Below are 18,771 nucleotides of genomic sequence, written 5' to 3' on the forward strand. Positions count from 1 at the left end.
AATAAAAAAAATAAGGCAACAAAAACAAAAGCTTTTCTATTTTCAAAAAACAAAATACATGTTATTTTTAGAGAACTTTTAGTTGTTTTTTGAGAATTGTTTTAAAGAATAATTATATAAATATATATAATGATTAAAAATAAAGTTATGGATATAAAAATTATTTTTAAAATATATTTAAAGATATTAAAAACAACTTTAGGTTTTCAAACAGACTTTTATTTTACAAAATATCAAGAGAAAAGTTTTCAAAAACTATTTTTAAAAATTATTTTAGAAAACGATTACCAAACAAGGCCTAACTAATTTATAAAATCTATCAGGAACCCCTATTAATATACAACCTCGCCTACATCAAAAGGTTACAAAGAAAAGCACGTTTTAACTCTTAATTAGACATTTTTTTTTGCTTTTAAAAGATCTCTACTTTTTCTCCTTTCATAATATCCAAAATACACAACCAGGCAACCCTTTGGATTTTTTATTTTTTTTTAATGCCCATAAAGCACGGTACCCAAATAGAGTTTGTTTTATTGAACTTGCCATCACCCAAATGACTCTTTATGAGGAAAACACCAAATTCCATAACTCCTTAGATTTGGCACAATATAGATCTATTGACTCTTCATCTTCCTTGCATGGAAACCAATTTCACCAGATCACTTCTCCTTTTCAGCTGATCCAAAATTAAAACATTGCCCCAAGAAGCTTCCCATGCAGGAAACCTTGCCCCAAGAACCATAGAATTCCAAATACCCCTTGTAAGGAAAACTTGTGATCTTTCCTACTCCACAACAGAGTAGAGTGATTTGAAAATTTCTCTTTCCTTGCATCCATGCATTCCATTCCGTCTTCCTCATCCCTTCTAATGTTCTTACCATGAAGCCTCAAAAGGAAACCCTCAACCATTTCAATCTCCCAATCATTCAAATTCCTTGAAAAATAAGGATTCCAATGCCTTCTCTTGCCCATTGGATCCCATACACCAGCCACCTAATCATCCATTGTCAATGCCAAAAAATATTAGAATCACCGTACTATTTATCTTTCTAAAACTTCACCCTTCTACCACTTACTCCATTGAAGGACGGTCTGCATTTAAAATACCCCAATCTCTCCTAATGGCCTTCCACAGCCCTACACAGAACCATCCCTACTTTAGTCTCATGGGAGAAATTAATCATCATTCCCGGTTACCTTCAAACATATCCTTAGCTCATCAGTCAAGAAGGTTCTTTTTTTTCCTCTTCTTTTGTTAAAGAAAATACACAAACTATGCTGATATTGGGCAACACCGCAACGGTATGTGAATTATCCTTTTCAACAATTTATGGGACCCGAAGATTTTATCACCATAGTTTGAGAAGAAACTGGGGATGTAAAGGTCCCCAATTCAGTTGCCCACCACATAATAGTAAACATAACGTGGCATCACTTGTGGACATGCTCTGGATATTGATAAAAAGACAAAAAGTTTAGTATACTGCTTGTTTTCCAAGTGTGTGGTTGGAACTTGGAGGAGAGAACCGTTTACTCTAGATGATTCATGAATAAAGTGGGAAACCAAGGAACAAATATCCACTCGAAAACAGCCAAATGAAGGTGCTGGAAGCCTTGAAACATCCTATATCTCTTCCTATTTAAACAGTTCTTTAGTCTTCCCTCCAAAACAGTTCGACACCAACTGCCCCAAACATAGAAGAAAAGGAGCACCACCATTTCAGTTGAAATAGTTTAGTTATTGAGCTAGGACTATGTCACCTGCTCTATCTCTTTCTGTGTCCCACCTCCCTATCTGCAAATACCAGGACATTTCAAAGGACACCCACCTCCCCAAAAGCACCAATAGAGAAAACCCATGTTTAAAAACACCGTCAAAAATCAAAGTCAATAGGAGAAAGCTGCTGAGTTCCACCGCTTCAGGACTCGTAGGAGGAGGGCTGTCTGTTTCTCAGCCTGCAAGAGCCGAGCCAGAGAGCCCAGTTGAATCCACCTCAAGTAGAATGTCATACTCAAGATTTTTACAGTACTTGGATGAAGGTGCTGTTAAGAAGGTAGACCTGTTTGAGAACGGAACTGTTGCGATTGCCGAGATCTTCAATCCTGCACTGGAAAGGATCCAGAGGGTGAAAATACAGCTACCTGGATTACCACAAGAATTGCTGAGGAAACTTAAAGACAAGAACGTAGATTTTGCTGCTCATCCCATGGAAATCAACATGACAGCCGCAGTTCTTGACTTGTTGGGGAATTTAGCTCTTCCATTGCTTCTGCTTGGGAGTTTATTGTTGAGAACATCATCAACAAATACTCCAGGAGGCCCCAACTTGCCGTTTGGACTTGGAAAGTATTGTAAAACAGTTGAATTTCTTTTCATTATTAGCTTAAGTAACTATTAAATGTTCAGTAGATAACATGATTATGTGCAACAAAATTTTCCAACCCCCACAGGAGCAAAGCCAAATTCCAGATAGAACCCAACACTGGAGTAACATTCAACGATGTGGCTGGAGTTGATGAAGCAAAGCAGGATTTTCAAGAGATTGTGGAGTTCTTAAAAACCCCGGAAAAGTTTGCTGCAGTTGGTGCAAGAATTCCCAAAGGAGTTCTCCTAGTAGGGCCACCAGGGACTGGGAAGACATTGCTGGCTAAGGCAATTGCAGGAGAAGCAGGGGTCCCTTTCTTTTCTCTGTCAGGGTCAGAATTCATTGAGATGTTTGTTGGGATAGGGGCTTCAAGAGTGAGGGACCTGTTCAACAAGGCAAAAGAAAACTCCCCATGTTTAGTCTTTATTGATGAGATAGACGCTGTTGGAAGGCAGAGAGGAACTGGCATTGGTGGGGGGAATGATGAGAGGGAGCAAACGCTGAACCAGTTGCTTACAGAAATGGATGGTTTTAGTGGGAACAGTGGAGTGATTGTCATTGCTGCCACCAATCGACCTGAAATTCTTGATTCAGCTTTGCTGAGGCCAGGAAGGTTTGACAGACAGGTATAAGCTCTTCCTCATTTCACACCCTAAAAAAAAAAAGCTAATATGAACTGCAGAGTAATTTTTAAGTAATAACATCAGGGCTGGCATCATTATAAGACCAAGATTAGAAAGGAAATTCATGAATATTGAATATTTTCTTTGTCGCCTGAGCAGGTTACTGTTGGACTACCAGATATAAGAGGGAGGGAGGAAATATTAAAGGTGCATAGCAACAACAAGAAGCTTGACAAGGATGTCTCTCTTAGCATTATAGCCATGAGAACTCCAGGATTCAGTGGTGCAGACCTGGCTAACCTTATGAATGAAGCTGCCATTCTTGCTGGTCGGAGGGGCAAGGACAAGATCACACTGAAAGAAATTGATGACTCAATTGATCGAATCGTGGCAGGAATGGAGGGAACTAAGATGACAGATGGAAAGAGCAAAATTCTAGTCGCTTACCATGAAATTGGCCATGCTGTTTGCGCGTAAGTTCCTATAATAATGATTGATATACGTGATATAGTCTATGCTCTTTCCTTTTGTTTGAAGAAGCTAATGATTCCAACTAAATCAGCTACTTTATTTTTCTCGGTACTTTTACGTGTCCAACCATTGAGAGTCAGATGAACCAGTACTGTGAACTACTCTCATTTCCAAGCTTCCTGAACTCTGTACTCAAGGCATGTTGAGCTTACTTCTATTGTTATTTTTTTAATTACAGGACATTGACTCCAGGCCATGACCCAGTACAGAAAGTCACTCTAATCCCCAGGGGCCAAGCCCGGGGCCTTACATGGTTCATACCTGGAGAAGATCCTACTCTCATTTCCAAGCAGCAACTGTTTGCCAGAATAGTTGGAGGCCTTGGAGGCCGGGCAGCAGAGGAATTGATCTTTGGGGAATCAGAAATCACCACTGGTGCAGCAGGGGACTTGCAACAGGTTACTCAAATAGCAAGACAGGTATGCTTTTCTTGAACATTTTATTCCTGGTATACTAAGAAGAAAATGAAGATAGCTTCTGAAAGTTGCTAATGAGTTCTATATACAGATGGTAACAATGTTTGGCATGTCGGAGATTGGGCCATGGGCATTGACTGATCCAGCAGTGCAGAGTGGTGATGTAGTACTGAGGATGCTAGCAAGAAACTCCATGTCGGAAAAACTTGCTGAAGACATCGATACATCAGTAAGAAATATCATTGAAAGTGCATATGAAGTTGCTAAAACTCATATAAGGAATAATAGGGAGGCAATTGATAAACTAGTGGAGGTGCTATTAGAGAAGGAGACCCTCACAGGAGATGAATTCAGAGCCATCCTATCAGAATTTACAGACATTTCTTCAGATAAAATGAACGTAAAACCTGTCCGTGAGATGATTAAAGCCTGATCCACCACATAAATGTACAGTCAGGGAGAAAAAATAGCTTATGTATTAGGAGGATAAACGCAAATATGTACAAAGGTTGATGTTACTATAATACAACAATAATTTGATGTTCCACATCAGTTGGGAACATAGTCTACTTTGGGTCTACAAACTGGACTTGTGAATTGCCCTAATTTCATGTTTTTACTTTTGTGTGTATAGATATTAACTGCTTTGATTTTTACTCTCATGATTTTTTATCTAAATATTTTATTGCAATGACATGGAAACTTAAGGATTCACCATTAGTGGGCGGTTGTTTCCCAAGATAAGAGGAAAGAGGGGGGTTTAAAGTCTTTCAGTTCTTAATAAGGCTTTTCTTTGCAAGTGAAGTTGGAGTTTTGCTATTGAGAGAGGAGTCTTTGGGAATTAGGTTATCCATGGTAAGTATGGAGAATCAAGAGGAGGGTGGGCAACTTAGGAGGTAAAAGAGGGGTATGAGGTTGGTTTGTGAAAAGCGATGAGGAAGGATTGAGATCTTGTGAGATCTAAGTGTTCCTCTGCGGTGGGTAATGGCTAGAGGGTACTTTTTTAAAAGGATATGTTGTTTCCTTATTTGCTTTATCTCCTTTTAAGAATGCATGGTTGGAATTTCTATGCTAAGAGGGGAGGAGGGGTTTGGAATCCTTATTTCTCTAAATCTTTTAATGAGTGGGAGGTGGACTACACGGGAAATTTCGAGCTTGTTTGCAGGGATAGAGAGTTTGTAGGGATATGGAAGATACATTGATTTGGTTAGTGACAAAGAGTGGTGAGTTTACAGTTAAGTCCTTTTACAATGTTTTGGAACTAAACTTAGATGGATCTTTTGCGATGAGTAACATTTGGATTTCTTGGGTCCAACTCAAAGTTGGTTTTTTTTTTTTTTGTGTGGGAGGCAATGTGAGGTAAAGTTCGAAACTCTGAATCAAATTCAAAGACAAGGTTGGTCTTTAGAAAATTGGCGTTTCTTATGCCTTAGACATGAAAAATCTATAGATCATTTGTTGCTCCATTGTGAAACGATAAGGGTATTATGAAAATTGATTTTTGTACTTTTTAAGGTGTCTTGGGTGTCAGTTAGAGATACTTTGCTAAATTGGTATGATTCTTTTGTGAACAAAAAACATAAAGAAGTTTGGCAAGCAAATCCTTTGTGCTTGCTTTGGATAATGTGGAAGGCAATGAATATCATTGCATTTGATAACAAGTTTTTTTTTTTATTCAAAAGGTGAAAAAAGATTTTGTTTGTTTTATGTGGTTTGAGTCTAAATTGTTTTTAAATGATTGCCCAGTAATTTTAATAAGGTTGTTTTTTTTTTTAATAGTTAAGTAATTGTTGAGGTTCTTATTCTGTACTCTTTTATTTGAACCTTGATCGTAAAGGAAAATATATTTTCTTGTATACCTTAAAAAGTAAAAAGAATTTTTATAGAAGTATCTTGAAGTGAAGATATTAAAGTATCAAATAGCTACGATATTAAACTACAAATCTAGATGGTTGATGTATGTAGTCAAATTTGGATTCAGATTTAAGTACATAAGGAGATTTACGTATAAATAAATGAGATATTCCAAGTTTCGTAGCAAAATAATATTATTTATATATAAAAAACCTAGATATAAATTGGGCCGTAAAATAAGTCCCAATCTATTTCTTTTGGAACACATGGATGTCCCCATGCATGTCTTCCTGTTCCACTCGACCAAAAATAGAAGCTTAAAAAGCTACAACCTATATTTTAAGCTATAAGCTATTTAAGAGCAATGGCTTTAGTCTCTCTGTGTAGCTCATGGGCCATGGCATGGTTCGCCTTCAAATCCTAACTGCCAACCACTTCTGCCCCCCAAAACCTTCCAACGGTAATTTGAATTTGGTTTCCACAAAGCAACAATGCCTCTCTCTCCTGAACCTCTGCTCCTCCATGAAACATCTCTTTCAAATTCGAGGACATGGTTTCATCGCAGGCCCCCTCCTCCGGTTCTGTGCTTCTTCTCCCTTAGGAAACCTGAACCACGCCAGAGTCCTTCTCAGCGGCTCCGAGAAATCGGAGGTTTCTTCATGGAACGATCTCATCAGAAGCTATGCTACCAGGGATTCTCCGAGGGAAGCTATTGGGGCTTATCTTGAAATGCGAAGCTTGGGGATTAGTCCCGATAAGCTCACCTTCCCGATCCTCCTCAAGGCGTGCGCTGCGATTTCAGCGTTCAATGAAGGGAGGAAGATTCAGGTGGATGTAATGAAGCATGGTTTGGACTGTAATGTCTATGTTCAGAATACTATGATTCATTTTTATGGGTCTTGCAAGAGGATTCGGGACGCACGGAGGATGTTCGACGAAATGTCTTATAGAACTGTTGTTTCTTGGAATGCTGTGCTCTCGGCTTGTGTTGATAATGAGTGGCTGAACGATTCATTTGGGCTTTTTGTAAAGATGAGGGGTTCTGGGTTTGATCCTGATGAGACCACAATGGTGATCCTGCTATCTGCGTGCTCCGAGCTTGGGAACTTGAGTTTTGGGAGATGGGTTCATTCCCAAGTGATTGAAAAGGGGATGGTTGTGAATTGTCGACTGGGTACGGCACTTGTTGACATGTATGCCAAGTGTGGGGCAGTGTGTGAAGCTAGTCTAGTGTTTCATAGGATGCTTGAGAGAAATGTATGGACATGGAGTGCGATGATTCTCGGGCTAGCTCAGCATGGTTTTGCCAAGGAAGCCCTAGAACTTTTTCCCAAGATGAAGCAGTCTTCAATATCCCCAAATTATGTGACCTTTCTTGGAGTCCTCTGTGCTTGTAGCCATGCTGGGCTGGTCGATGACGGGTACAGATTCTTTCATGACATGGAATATGTGCATGGCATTGAACCCATGATGATACACTATGGTGCCATGGTGGATATCTTGAGCCGTGCTGGTCGTCTGAAAGAGGCTTACAACTTCATCTTGAACATGCCTGTTGAAGCCGACCCAGTTGTATGGAGGACATTGCTCAGTGCATGCACCATTCATGGCATCAATGACAATGATGGGGTCGGTGATAAGGTCAGAAAACGGTTACTTGAATTGGAGCCGAGGAGAAGCGGGAATTTTGTGATGGTTGCAAATATGTATGCTGAAGTTGGGAAGTGGGACAAGGCAGCAAATGTGAGGAGGACTATGAAAGACACAGGGTTGAAGAAGATGGCTGGGGAGAGCTGCATTGAGGTAGGTGGATCCATCCATAGGTTCTTTTCAGGGGATGATCCCCAACTTGATTGTGAGGATGTCCTTCAGTTACTAGATGGATTAAACCTACATATGAAGACGGTTAGCAACTTGTAATTTGTACTTGGAGACTCTCTCCTTGCCTCTACAATGTACAAGATGCTGTAATACAAGCACTCACATATTCATTGAAATGCTCCATTCTTTCTATCCATTGTGGTTTTTTGGATTGCCTTTCCTTCTCATACATTCCCTTGTTAATAATGAGATTCAAAATGATGAGTGCTTTCACCAACACTTCTGCATGATAACTCAATTCAGTGTCAACCTGGGAGTGATTTTGAGAGAGGTTAGAAGTGCTTCTTAATATTTGGAAGTGTTTTTCTTATTTTTTATAGGTGTTTGACAAATTTTTTAAATTTTTATATCCAAACATTAAGGGTGTGTTAGGTATGTGAGAGTAAGAATGAAAATAGGATGCAAATTGTGGCGAATCATAACACAATGTAGAAGAGAGATCAAAATTCTAATGCGAGGTGAATTTAATTTCCATACTATTGAATTTTTTATCCTCATTCTCATTTTAAAAAACAATTCAAACACATTAATCAATGAGAATGAAAATGATTTCTTATTTCCATCCTCTATTCCAAATTTCCAACATTCCAAACATGGCCTAAGTGATTTTTTCGAAAGCATTTTTGATGCAAACACTACTAACAGAAGCCCTATAATGTAAAAGCACTTTAACTAAAATCACTCCTAAATGGGCTCTAAAGATCTTATTAGAGTCAAATCCACACTCATAACCCGAGTTGATTTACAATATTTCTTGGTTCTTTCAGATAGTTTTTAGAATCACAAATAAAGATGAGGCATTCAGTCCATGATTAAAGTGCTAAGTGCAAGTTGAATACACATTCATTTCCTAATCTCTATTCATTCCAACATTTTATATTGATGAAAATAAACACACCATTAACTTGGAATAAGACACTAAGCATTCCTTGCTAATAAATGCCTTACTAGCTGTACCAAAGCTGTGTAAGTACCCATATCTGCAACTGAAAGACCCATTGACATAATCCTCCTCACTATGAACAGAAGCTCTAATCCGAATTTCCTGTAAGAGCCCAAAATCTTCAAGTAGCATGAGCATGGCAGCAAAATTGAAGCTGTGACACTTAAAAAGGCTCCAACCAGTGACATAAGATACCCGAAAAAATGTACAACCAGAGCTACAATGATAGTGCTTGATATCAGGCTGGTTCTGATCAATATGCTGAGGAGCCTTTTCTTGTTGGAGTAATATGGAAATTAATTTAACAAATAGATAGGGATGCCTCCCCAACTTAGAATTGTTCTTCGTTTATGAAATCCAACCCCATCAAATGCCCCAACCTAAAAAATCGAACTGAGGATGATAAAGGAAGCTAGAATACCAATGAGAGAGATACATAAGAGAGAATGCTGAGATTCCCAAACAAAACAGAAGGCAAAATAACAAGGCCTACAATTATCGCAAAACTTTCTCTTCCACCAATTCTCAGTCAATAAAGTTTTAAGTTTCATCCTGGGTAGTAAATTATGGAGGTTATCTCCTACTAGAATTAGAAAACCTGTAGCAACTAAATAAAGCTCCATATAAATGAAGATCGATACGGCTATCCTTCCTTCCCTTGTTCCTGAATGCTCTGTCCTTCAAGATAATGCTCCCATAAGAGACACCAATCTTGGATCGATCTGAGCTGATGAAACAGGGTTGGCGACTCAAAGATTTAGTCAAAGCATTCATAAGTTGATCTTTAGTAAAGATATACGAGACAGTGAGATTTCTGTTGGCAACATAATCGCATACAATGCGAAAGTCAATAGCAATTATACACTTATATTACATGCATAAGACTATTCAAAATTTTTTTATGGCCAATATAAGGGAATTGATACTTCCAAATAACATGCAAAACTTTCTACCATAATTAATAACTCTATTGAATTACAAAAATTTTACTGTCAATACACAACAATACACACTTACAACTGATTTATGATTTCTGCTATAGATGTGTAAGTACCCATTATGACAGCTGAAATACCCATCACCACAACCCCAATTATAACTACTAGTTCAATTCCAGAGTTCTGGTAAATGCCTGAAATCTTCAAGTAGCATAAGCCTGGCAACAAAATTGAAGTTGTGACACTTAGAAATGCCCCCATCAGTGACATGAGAGACCCAAAAATGGGACTGTCAGAGCCACAATGATAGTGCTGAATACCTAGGCGGTTCTTATTAGAAGGGCAGATGCTCTTCCATTGCGGTAGTATGGAAGCCAATTTTCAGTAACATTCACAATTGGTATAACCATTAATGCATATTTTGATATGGGATTGATGATAGTAGTGTAGATGGCTACTCTTGAGCTCAGCTTCTCAATTGGAAGGTCTAAAGTTATTTGTGATTCCACATTTGAAGCAAACATCAAGTATCCCTAAACTGCCATTGCTGCATATTTGATGGTGCAGAAGATATAGCAAACAAGCAAGACCTGCAATGATAAAGGTAAAATACAAGTAACATATAGAATTCAACCACAAATTGAATTAAAAAAATTTGATGTATGCTTTCATTAGAAATTCATGGTTTGTACTTGTTAACCCAACCACACACACACACAAGTCGAAATAAAGAAGACTAGAGATTGTAACATGGTTCTATAATCAATGTGATCTCTATATCCAAAGAAATAAAGAAGACTAGAGATTGTAACATGGTACTATAATCAATGTGATCTCTATATCCAGAGAGCACACCAACACTCAAAAATTCATTAATTAAATGAAGATGAAAAGTTATAATGGTGAAAACTCTATCGCTTCTCTCAATTGTGGCTGCACATAATTTTACCTTGTTGAGATATAAGAAAGAATGCTCAAATTGTTTAACCAGATCCAAGGCAAAATGACAAGCCCAAAAATTATTACGAAGCTTTGTCTTCCATCAATTATGAGCCCAAAAATATCAAAATGAATCTTCCGTGATAAATCAAGTAGATTATCCTCTTCAAGAACTAGATAACCTGTAGCAACCAAGTATAACTCTGAATTCATGAAAATTGATGCCATTATTCTTCCCTTTTATCCAAATGCTCGTTTACCAACATCAGGGTAAGTTTGAATATTTGGATCCACATACATAAATCTTTGAAGTAGCAGGCCTGTGTAGAAGGTTGCAATGGCAGTAATAAATAGAAGAAGCAAGCTTAGCCACCCTCCTGTTGCAAGTGCATATGGAATCGAAAGAATCTCCAATCCTAAATAAATAAATAAATAAATAAAAAGCAGTCATTGGTAACTATTTTTTTAATATGGATAATCCATGAGAGGCTTATAACATTATAATATTTGTCTAGAATATGAGATTATAAAACTTTGGGAGGGTTGTTGAAATTATGATTGATTTATTCATATTCTCTTAAGTCAAGTTTAGATTGGTTTCTCAAAAGTCAAGAAGTTTTTTTTAAAGTTCATTTAAAGCAAAAGTCTATTGAACTTTTTTTTTTTCTTTCACAATTTTCTTTTCCTCGTTTTATATTTTGGATAGAACTTTTTATTTAATAAAACATGATTCGAAAGATTTATCATAAAGAAAATGATAATTAAAATCATCAAAATCATTATAACTAACGAAATTGACATATGAACATTGGGTGAGGGTCGAGATAAGGTGACAACATTGGGAGTTTACAGTTTCCACCTAAAATAATTATTCTCATAGATGTTACGGATTCTCTGAGTTAAACAAGGGTTTGTTAGAAAGCAAATTTATTAAAAACGAAATAGATTATGTGGCACCAAAATTTTCATCATCCGAAGTATCGACACATCACTTATATATTGTGCCTCTAAAATTTCTCCCCTACTTATCGTGTTGACAAAATATATTGCAACACTTTCATCAAATGATTTTTTTTTTTCAAAGAAAAAGACTAATAAATACTAGTTTAAGAATTACTTAAATAATTATTTTATTTTATTTTTAAAGATAATTTTTTAAAAATTGGACAACATTGCTTTCAAATACAAAACTTACTCTTGAAGCTTAAGGCCAAAATGTTTTATACTAATTGAGTATGAATCAAACAAGAAACCTCGATAATATGTAAATGTCCTTACATGAAGGAAGGTACATGGCATGACTTAATATGTTAAGCAGATCATTTAAAAAGTTATAATGTAGAATGTAAACATCTGCTTACGTTCCACGCCTTGATGCTTAGGGATTTCAATTGGGACAAATGACCCCCCATTTTGGCCCGTTCGGTTATATAATGATACTCTTATCCTAAACTTAATTATTTATAGATGGAATGAGATGTGGTGGAGTGGAGTGAAATAAGACAATACTTGAACTTACCCTAAACTCAATTCTAGTTTAAAAAAAAAAAATCAAATCTATCTTAAATCGATTAATCATTTTTCCTAACCTGTTTTATTAAGGCTAGGATGGGCATTATAAAAAACCGGTTTATTAACATCCCTATCCATGCCTTGAAAGATAAATTAAGGTTAATGAATTGAGAGTAGTTGAAAATTTGTATTTTAAATGTGTGTTTTTAAGAATGAATATTATTAATATATTTTGTTTAAATCTCGATCACCAAATTTAAAAAAGTAATCTTCATAATATTGTAAGAGATTAATTCCCTTGGATAACTTTTATAAGAAGTAAAAGTGAAACTAATTAAAATCATAAGAAATAGAAGCAAAAATGCTTATTAGATGTACCTCTATTTTTTTTTTTTAAAAAAAGATAATGTTTGAAAAATAAAACCAATAATAATTTTGGTACGTTTAAGCATTGCAAGTTATATTTTCAACAAGTATGCTCATAGGAAATGATGGCTTAAAGAGTATGCTAGTGAATGTATTTGACCGAAAACCTGTGTTAGGCTTGTGTGCTTCAAATTTATAATTGACTTGAAAAAATGAGCTCAAAATTTAGGAAATAAGTGCAAGACTTTATTAGCTCAATATTTGTGTTAGCCCTCAATTAATTTGATGCAACTCTAACTATATAAAAAATTTCAGCATGACCTCAATGATAGTAAATTAATTATTAGATGACATGTTTAATGTGTTAATCATAACAAGTGGTATTAAATCCATGCTACGGGGTGCAGCTTCCCTAGTGTCTCTTGTGTCATAGGATCAAATAGTCAGGACAATCAATTTAGGTGTGCCCATCATTGCAATTAATGTAAACATAAATTCCGCTTGAGATTATATTGGCTTGGGATTGAATGAGATTTAGCTCATTACCTCACGGTTAGACTCATGTGACTTGGAATTATATTAACTCATAATTGTATTAGTGTGGACATGCAATTATACTAACTCATAATTGTTTTTGTGTGACTCAAATTTGTGTTAGACATGAGATTTGATTTTGACCTTGGAAAGTAAGTTCGAGATAATTTTATTAATCACAATATTCAAAACTAATTTTGATAATCTAGTAGTTAAATAAACTCATGCGATCGCTCTTGGTACGTACCATTGGGACTTTGATACTAAACTTTGTATTAGACGACATTACAAACATTTTATGATGAATAGAAAGGGATACACACTTACACATGCCATGAACAAACTTTTATGCTTACTAATAACTCTGTTCGATTACAAAATTTGTGTCAATATAGAAAGGAAGACACACTTAATCACAACTGTCCTATTATTTCCACTATGGATGTGTAGGTACCCACGATACCAGCTGAAATACCCATCAACATAACCCCAATTATAATCACCAGTTCAATTCCAAATTTGTGGTAAATGCCTGAAATCTTCAAGTAGCATAAGCACGGCAACAAGATTGAACCCGTGACACTCAAAAATGCTCCCACCAGGGACATGAGAGACCCAAAAAATGGGACTGTCAGAGCTACAATGATAGTACTGAACACCAAAGCGGTTCTTATTAGAAGGCTAAATAATCTTCTATTGCAGCAGTATGGAAACCAGTTTTCTGTAGCATTCACAATTGGTACAACTATCAATGCATATTTGGATATGGGATTGACTAGAGTAGTGTATATGGCCACTCTTGAGCTAAGTTTCTCAATTGGAAGGTTTAAAGTTATTTGTGATTGCACCTCTGAACCAAACATTAAGTACCCCAAAACTGCCATTGCTGCATAAGTAATGGTGCAGAAGACAAAGCCTACAAGCAAGACCTGCAATGAGAAAATACAATATTGAAGATCAGTAACATCATCTCAAGTATGAATGTACGTGTGTGTGTGTGTGTATATATATATATAGAGAGAGAGAGAGAGAGTAACATGTAATATTCCACTTACAGTAGAAAACTGGTTTTTCTTTCTCATAGAAGTGTATAAAGTAGGAAAGACTGGATGGGCACAATAGCAGAAAGCGTATAAACTAAAGGCAGTAGGGATTCCTTTCCAATTCAGAGTTGTCCCTTTCCCATGAAATCCAACTCCATCAAATACTCCAGTCCATAAAATTGAGCCAAGGATGATTATACAAGCAAAAACACCGCTTGCTGAGATATAAGAAAGCATGTTTAAATTGTAGAAACAGACCGATGGCAGAATCACAAGGCCAGAAATCAGTATGAAGCTTTGTCTACCATCAATTACTTGCCCAAAAATTTCAAATCCCACCATGGGGAATAAATTATGCAGATTATCCCCTTCTAGAATTAGAAAACCAGTTGCAACCAAGTAAAGCTCCAAATACATGAAGATTGATACCATTAATCTTCCTTTCTTCCCAAATGCTTGCTCACCTATATCTGGGTAAGTTCGGATATTTAGATCAACATCCATACATCTTTGAAGTAGCAAACCTGTATAGAAAGTTGCAAGGGCGATAACAAACAGAAGCATCAAGCTCAACCACCCTCCTGATGCAAGTGCATATGGAACCGAAAGGATCCCAATCCCTACAAAGATAGTTAACACGAAAAAAATTAGTTTTTTTTTTCTCAGTTTATTATTTACAAAGTAGCTATAGAATCAGAAAACAACCTGATAAAGCATTGAGGCCATTAAAACAGGTCTTGAAGAAAGAGGTAGAGCCCAAGTCTAGCTTGCAGCCAGTGGAGTAGTACTCCATGTCCTCTACGTTTTGACTCTCATCATGAAGAAGGGGGAAGGCGAGAGAAAACCCATCAAGCTGCTCCGGCGCCATATCTCATAAACTAGGAAAGAAAGGAGGGGAAAGGATTATGAAGATTATGAAACTGATTAGGGTTACATAGTTTCGAGAAATGAAGATTGGAAATAATATAGGCAACTGGGCGGGGACTGTGGAGCTTGAGGGGCGAAACTTTACATTGCACGCAAATCTCATGGTGCTTATGTAGTCTCACCTCTCAACCAACTTGATTCACGAGAGCGAGGGTTTGAATCAAAGAGCTTAATGGTGTGTTTGAAACTTTTAAGTTAAAATAAGTTTTCTAAAAATGTTTTCGAAGAGAATCATTTATTAAATATTTAAAAAAAAAATATTATATGTGACTTTTAAATGTTAAAAAAATATTTTCTAAATCTTGTTAAATATTTTATTTTTCTTTGAAAAGATTTTTTATACTAAAAATATTGTTAAAATAATCGTAATGCTTTTAGTAACAATACTTTATAGTCTATTATGATTTTATTGATAGCATTTTTACAAGAAACCTTTTAATACATTGATATTTGGATGCAATAAAAAAATATAGAATGTTTTTATAATGATTTTGCTAATATACATAATATAAAGTAAATAAAGTGATTTTTAAAGAAAATTAAACAATTACCTTTTAAGTGACTCTCTAGATTTTTAAATATAATTTTAAAAACTTTATAAAAATAATTAATTTTTATAAGAAAAATGTCACAAATTAAGCTTTTAATTCTCTCACAATAACTCCCAAATGGACTCCAAACATGCATTTCATATTGCTTTTAAAGTGGCATATAACAAGCCTAGCATGACGGTCCAAAACTTGGAATTAATTTTTTTTATAAATATTTTAAATATACATCATGCAATGAAATGCTAATTATAAAGTATTCACATGACTCTCATGAATAGATAAGGTCCTCATTCTAACACACATTTTTACCTAAATTTTAGAAATAAAACATTGAATATAGTTTAGCAGCACTCATGAATCATGACAAATCATGACTTAAGTTATAAAATGATCACATACAAAACTTTGACATCATGGGGTAGGGGTACCTTTGATGGGCCCTTGTCCCATGTGAATCATACCACTAATTATCTTAATTGATCACATCCATTTTTAATTTGCATGCTTTGGCATTTCCTTTTTACTACCATCAATTTAATTAATAGATTGGATATACTAGAAAATTGTATTATTTATATAAAATTTTCTAACAATTTATAAATCTTAAGGTTGTTACAGAATTAATCCAGGATAATATAAGTATGTATTATTGAGTTGTGAGAAGGCTAATGAAGTTTGAAAGGTATAAAGTGAACTTATATGAAAATTACGAATAAATTTAATTGAAAAAGGAATTTTAGTTGAAAATTTATAATATAGGGAAAAGGAAATTGTATTGAAAAAAAAAATGTAGTAGGAAAGCTCAAGTGACCTTAAAGACGTTCAATGAAAAAAATTGCCCAACTTTTATTTTTGGGTAGAGCTTCCAAATTTTGTAAGTTTCCTACCTCGTTTTTTTTATAAAAATAATATTTTTTAATTTTGGGTGTGTTTTGTCACTATTCTTTTATATGTGTCTTTTGTACGTCTTTTACTCACCTAGAGCACCCTTAATATCAGGTCATTGTCTTTTATAAAAGAAAACGTTTTTGTTGTTAAGTTTAAGATGGTAAAATCACATTTTTTTTTCAAGATGTCGAGGAAACCATTAAAAAATAAGGAGGTGTTATATCACGGATATGAGAATAGATATAGGCACCGATAATATAAGTCTGAATAAATAATAACTATCAAATAAATCTATATATCTTTTTTCCATGATTAATGAATTTTAATTTTGGGATTTTTGACTTTATGGCTTTTACATAGGTATTTGGAATACTTTGTAGATAGTTTTCCATATAGATCGCATTTCCTTCCGTACAATTAAATGTTTTTTATTTTTATTAATTAATTATATTCTAATAAAAAAAACATATAAAAACTAAAAATTGATTTTTTTTTTTTAGGCTACACTTGAAAAGACTAATTACCATCCCCTCTAAATAGTTCCATTGTATAAGATTTGAAACTCTAATTGCACTTTATGTATACCCTTCATTTTGTCTTCCTAGCACATGTTCTATTAGGTATTTGTTCGGTACTTTATAACAATTCCCTAGTGACCCATTACTACTCGTGTAGCCTATTTTTCTAAGCCACTTTGGGGACTTTGATTGAGAAATTTATCTAACCTCATTGTGACTCTTAACAGCCCTAGTTTAGATTTAGTCTCACTTAGACACCTTAGGCCCACTTACGCTCCCTAGGCCCAATTAGGCACCTTAGGCCCACTTAGATACACTTGGCCATTAAACACCTTAAACTCACTTAGGTGCCCTAGGCCCAATTAGGCACCATTTAGACACCATTTAGACACCTTAGGCCCGCTTAGATACACTTGACCCATCAGGCACCACACTAGGCCCAATTAGGCACCACTTAGGCCTACTTAGGCATCTTAGGCCCATTTAGATTTTAAGCCCATTAGGACACACCCTAGGTCACCTGTAGATGTTTCTACATGGTTCGCATAGTTGCATGGCTCCTTTTTTTGCATGGTTGCATGGCTCTTTTTTTTTTTTTTTTTTTTGTGGTTACATGGCTCGTATGGCTTGCATGTAGTTGATTTTTATTTTTATTTTATTTATTTATTTATTTATTTTAGGTGCGTGATCTAAATTTCTTTTGATTTTCCATTTATTGATTTTAATCTTTATTTTATTTCTATTTTATGTTATCTTTATTTTATTTTTATTTTTTGCTTTTACCTTTATTTTATTTCTTGCATGAGGGATGCGGTTGCACCTAAATGGAAAGAGGAGATTACAGCTCGCAAAAGGATTTTCCAAAAGCAGGGATGAGTGATGGGTGGGATTGGATTCTCCATGAGTTTGAGGATAAGGGGACTTCCCAAAAAGAGACAACACGTTGTTATCATGGAGAGAGGCTGCCATACACAGAAAATGAAGAAGACTCTTGAGCACGTAAGGGGAAATGAGGGATCCATAATAAAGAGGCTGGTATTTTTGGGAGAATAGAGATGGAGGATTGAGAGACGTGAGGGTGATCCAACATTCGAGAGGGAGAGAGAGGGTTTTCATAGGGGAAAGAGAGAAATGAAAAGATTTTTTTTTTTTTAAAGGGATCGGTAAGAAGAGAAGGGAGATTGTCGTTCTAAAAAGAAGAGTAGGACAATGTGAGAGATGGGGATTTTTTTTAGAGGATCACTGGACTGTTGCTTAAGGATTTTTTTTTTTTTTTTTTAAGGAACACCGGGCTGTTGTTGAGTTTTTTTTGGGATCACTAGGTTGTTGTTCCATTTTGGAAAATGGGCAAGGAGTTTTTCAGGGAGAAGGGTGCCATTTTTTTTTAAAGGAATCGGGAATGAGTTTTTTTTTAGAGTGTGAGGGGCTGTTTGAAGGGATCAAGAGAGAAAGCTTTGAGAGCATGAGAAAGGGCTGCCGTTTTGGATCAGTGCAAGGAGTTTTTTTTTTTTTTTTTTTCAGATGGTTGCTGATTTTTTTTTTTTTTTTTTATCATCGGGCTGTTGATCCATCATAGCATTAACTCCACATCACAACTGATGCTCTTCCACTCATCCTTCACCGCACTAGCTGCACACCACCTTTTTTGGTATCTTCACAACCGTTAGGAGTCTTATAAATTATGCATGCTACCCAGGTACACTTTCTATCACTACTTTTCGAAATTCCATGAACATACATGTTGTTGTGAGCCTTGTTTATGCTTGATATGATCCTTCTATGATTAAATACATGTCATATGTTATATTTCTATACTAACTCCGATGTTTTATGATAGCGCTTGAGAAGCGGTTCAGGTACGCACCCTAAATTTTCTTTATGATTGTGATTGGTTTTCTTGTTTGGCATGCTATTTTTTTGAAATCACCTTGTCTACCTAGG

The 18,771-nt window shown here is 35.6% G+C and overlaps 2 protein-coding genes, 1 long non-coding RNA gene and 1 pseudogene across 3 annotated transcripts; 1 reads left to right on the top strand and 3 right to left on the bottom strand.

The window, feature by feature from the left end:
* The first annotated feature begins 802 nt into the window (after positions 1–802).
* LOC100266289 (ATP-dependent zinc metalloprotease FTSH 6, chloroplastic) lies at positions 803–7,807 on the top strand. The gene is made up of 6 exons (XM_002283357.5): positions 803–2,347; positions 2,452–2,992; positions 3,149–3,462; positions 3,699–3,939; positions 4,028–4,345; positions 6,277–7,807. Exons 1-6 carry the CDS (start codon positions 1,755–1,757, stop codon positions 7,708–7,710), a joined length of 3,441 nt encoding a protein of 1,146 aa, XP_002283393.2. The 5' UTR covers positions 803–1,754; the 3' UTR covers positions 7,711–7,807.
* Positions 2,349–2,991, bottom strand: LOC132255097 (uncharacterized). Its single transcript, XR_009467678.1, has 2 exons — positions 2,884–2,991; positions 2,349–2,749 (listed from the first exon to the last, which is right to left on the bottom strand). It is a non-coding gene; the product is annotated as an uncharacterized LOC132255097 (long non-coding RNA).
* Positions 7,808–8,589: 782 nt separating the features above from the next.
* LOC100266360 (amino acid transporter AVT1I-like) lies at positions 8,590–10,719 on the bottom strand (annotated as a pseudogene).
* Positions 10,720–13,150: 2,431 nt separating this feature from the next.
* LOC100261080 (amino acid transporter AVT1I) lies at positions 13,151–15,030 on the bottom strand. The gene is made up of 3 exons (XM_002283422.5): positions 14,652–15,030; positions 13,959–14,566; positions 13,151–13,832 (listed from the first exon to the last, which is right to left on the bottom strand). The coding sequence occupies exons 1-3, from the start codon at positions 14,812–14,814 to the stop codon at positions 13,317–13,319; spliced, it is 1,287 nt and encodes a 428-aa protein (XP_002283458.2). The 5' UTR covers positions 14,815–15,030; the 3' UTR covers positions 13,151–13,316.
* Positions 15,031–18,771: the final 3,741 nt, after the last annotated feature.

The sequence above is a fragment of the Vitis vinifera genome, chromosome 14 (genome assembly GCF_030704535.1).
Source record: "Vitis vinifera cultivar Pinot Noir 40024 chromosome 14, ASM3070453v1".
NCBI classification, from domain to species: domain Eukaryota; kingdom Viridiplantae; phylum Streptophyta; class Magnoliopsida; order Vitales; family Vitaceae; genus Vitis; species Vitis vinifera.

Excerpts from the sequence above, each read along its gene's own strand:
- LOC100261080 (XM_002283422.5), bottom strand. The coding sequence starts at position 14,814 with ATGGCGCCGGAGCAGCTTGATGGGTTTTCTCTCGCCTTCCCCCTTCTT. Across the intron at positions 14,567-14,651 it reads TGGCCTCAATGCTTTATCAG|GGATTGGGATCCTTTCGGTT; the intron begins GTTGTTTTCTGA and ends CTATCTTTGTAG. Across the intron at positions 13,833-13,958 it reads AGAAAAACCAGTTTTCTACT|GTCTTGCTTGTAGGCTTTGT; the intron begins GTAAGTGGAATA and ends TTCTCATTGCAG.
- LOC100266289 (XM_002283357.5), top strand. The coding sequence starts at position 1,755 with ATGTCACCTGCTCTATCTCTTTCTGTGTCCCACCTCCCTATCTGCAAA. Across the intron at positions 2,348-2,451 it reads TTGCCGTTTGGACTTGGAAA|GAGCAAAGCCAAATTCCAGA; the intron begins GTATTGTAAAAC and ends CAACCCCCACAG. Across the intron at positions 3,463-3,698 it reads ATTGGCCATGCTGTTTGCGC|GACATTGACTCCAGGCCATG; the intron begins GTAAGTTCCTAT and ends TTTTAATTACAG.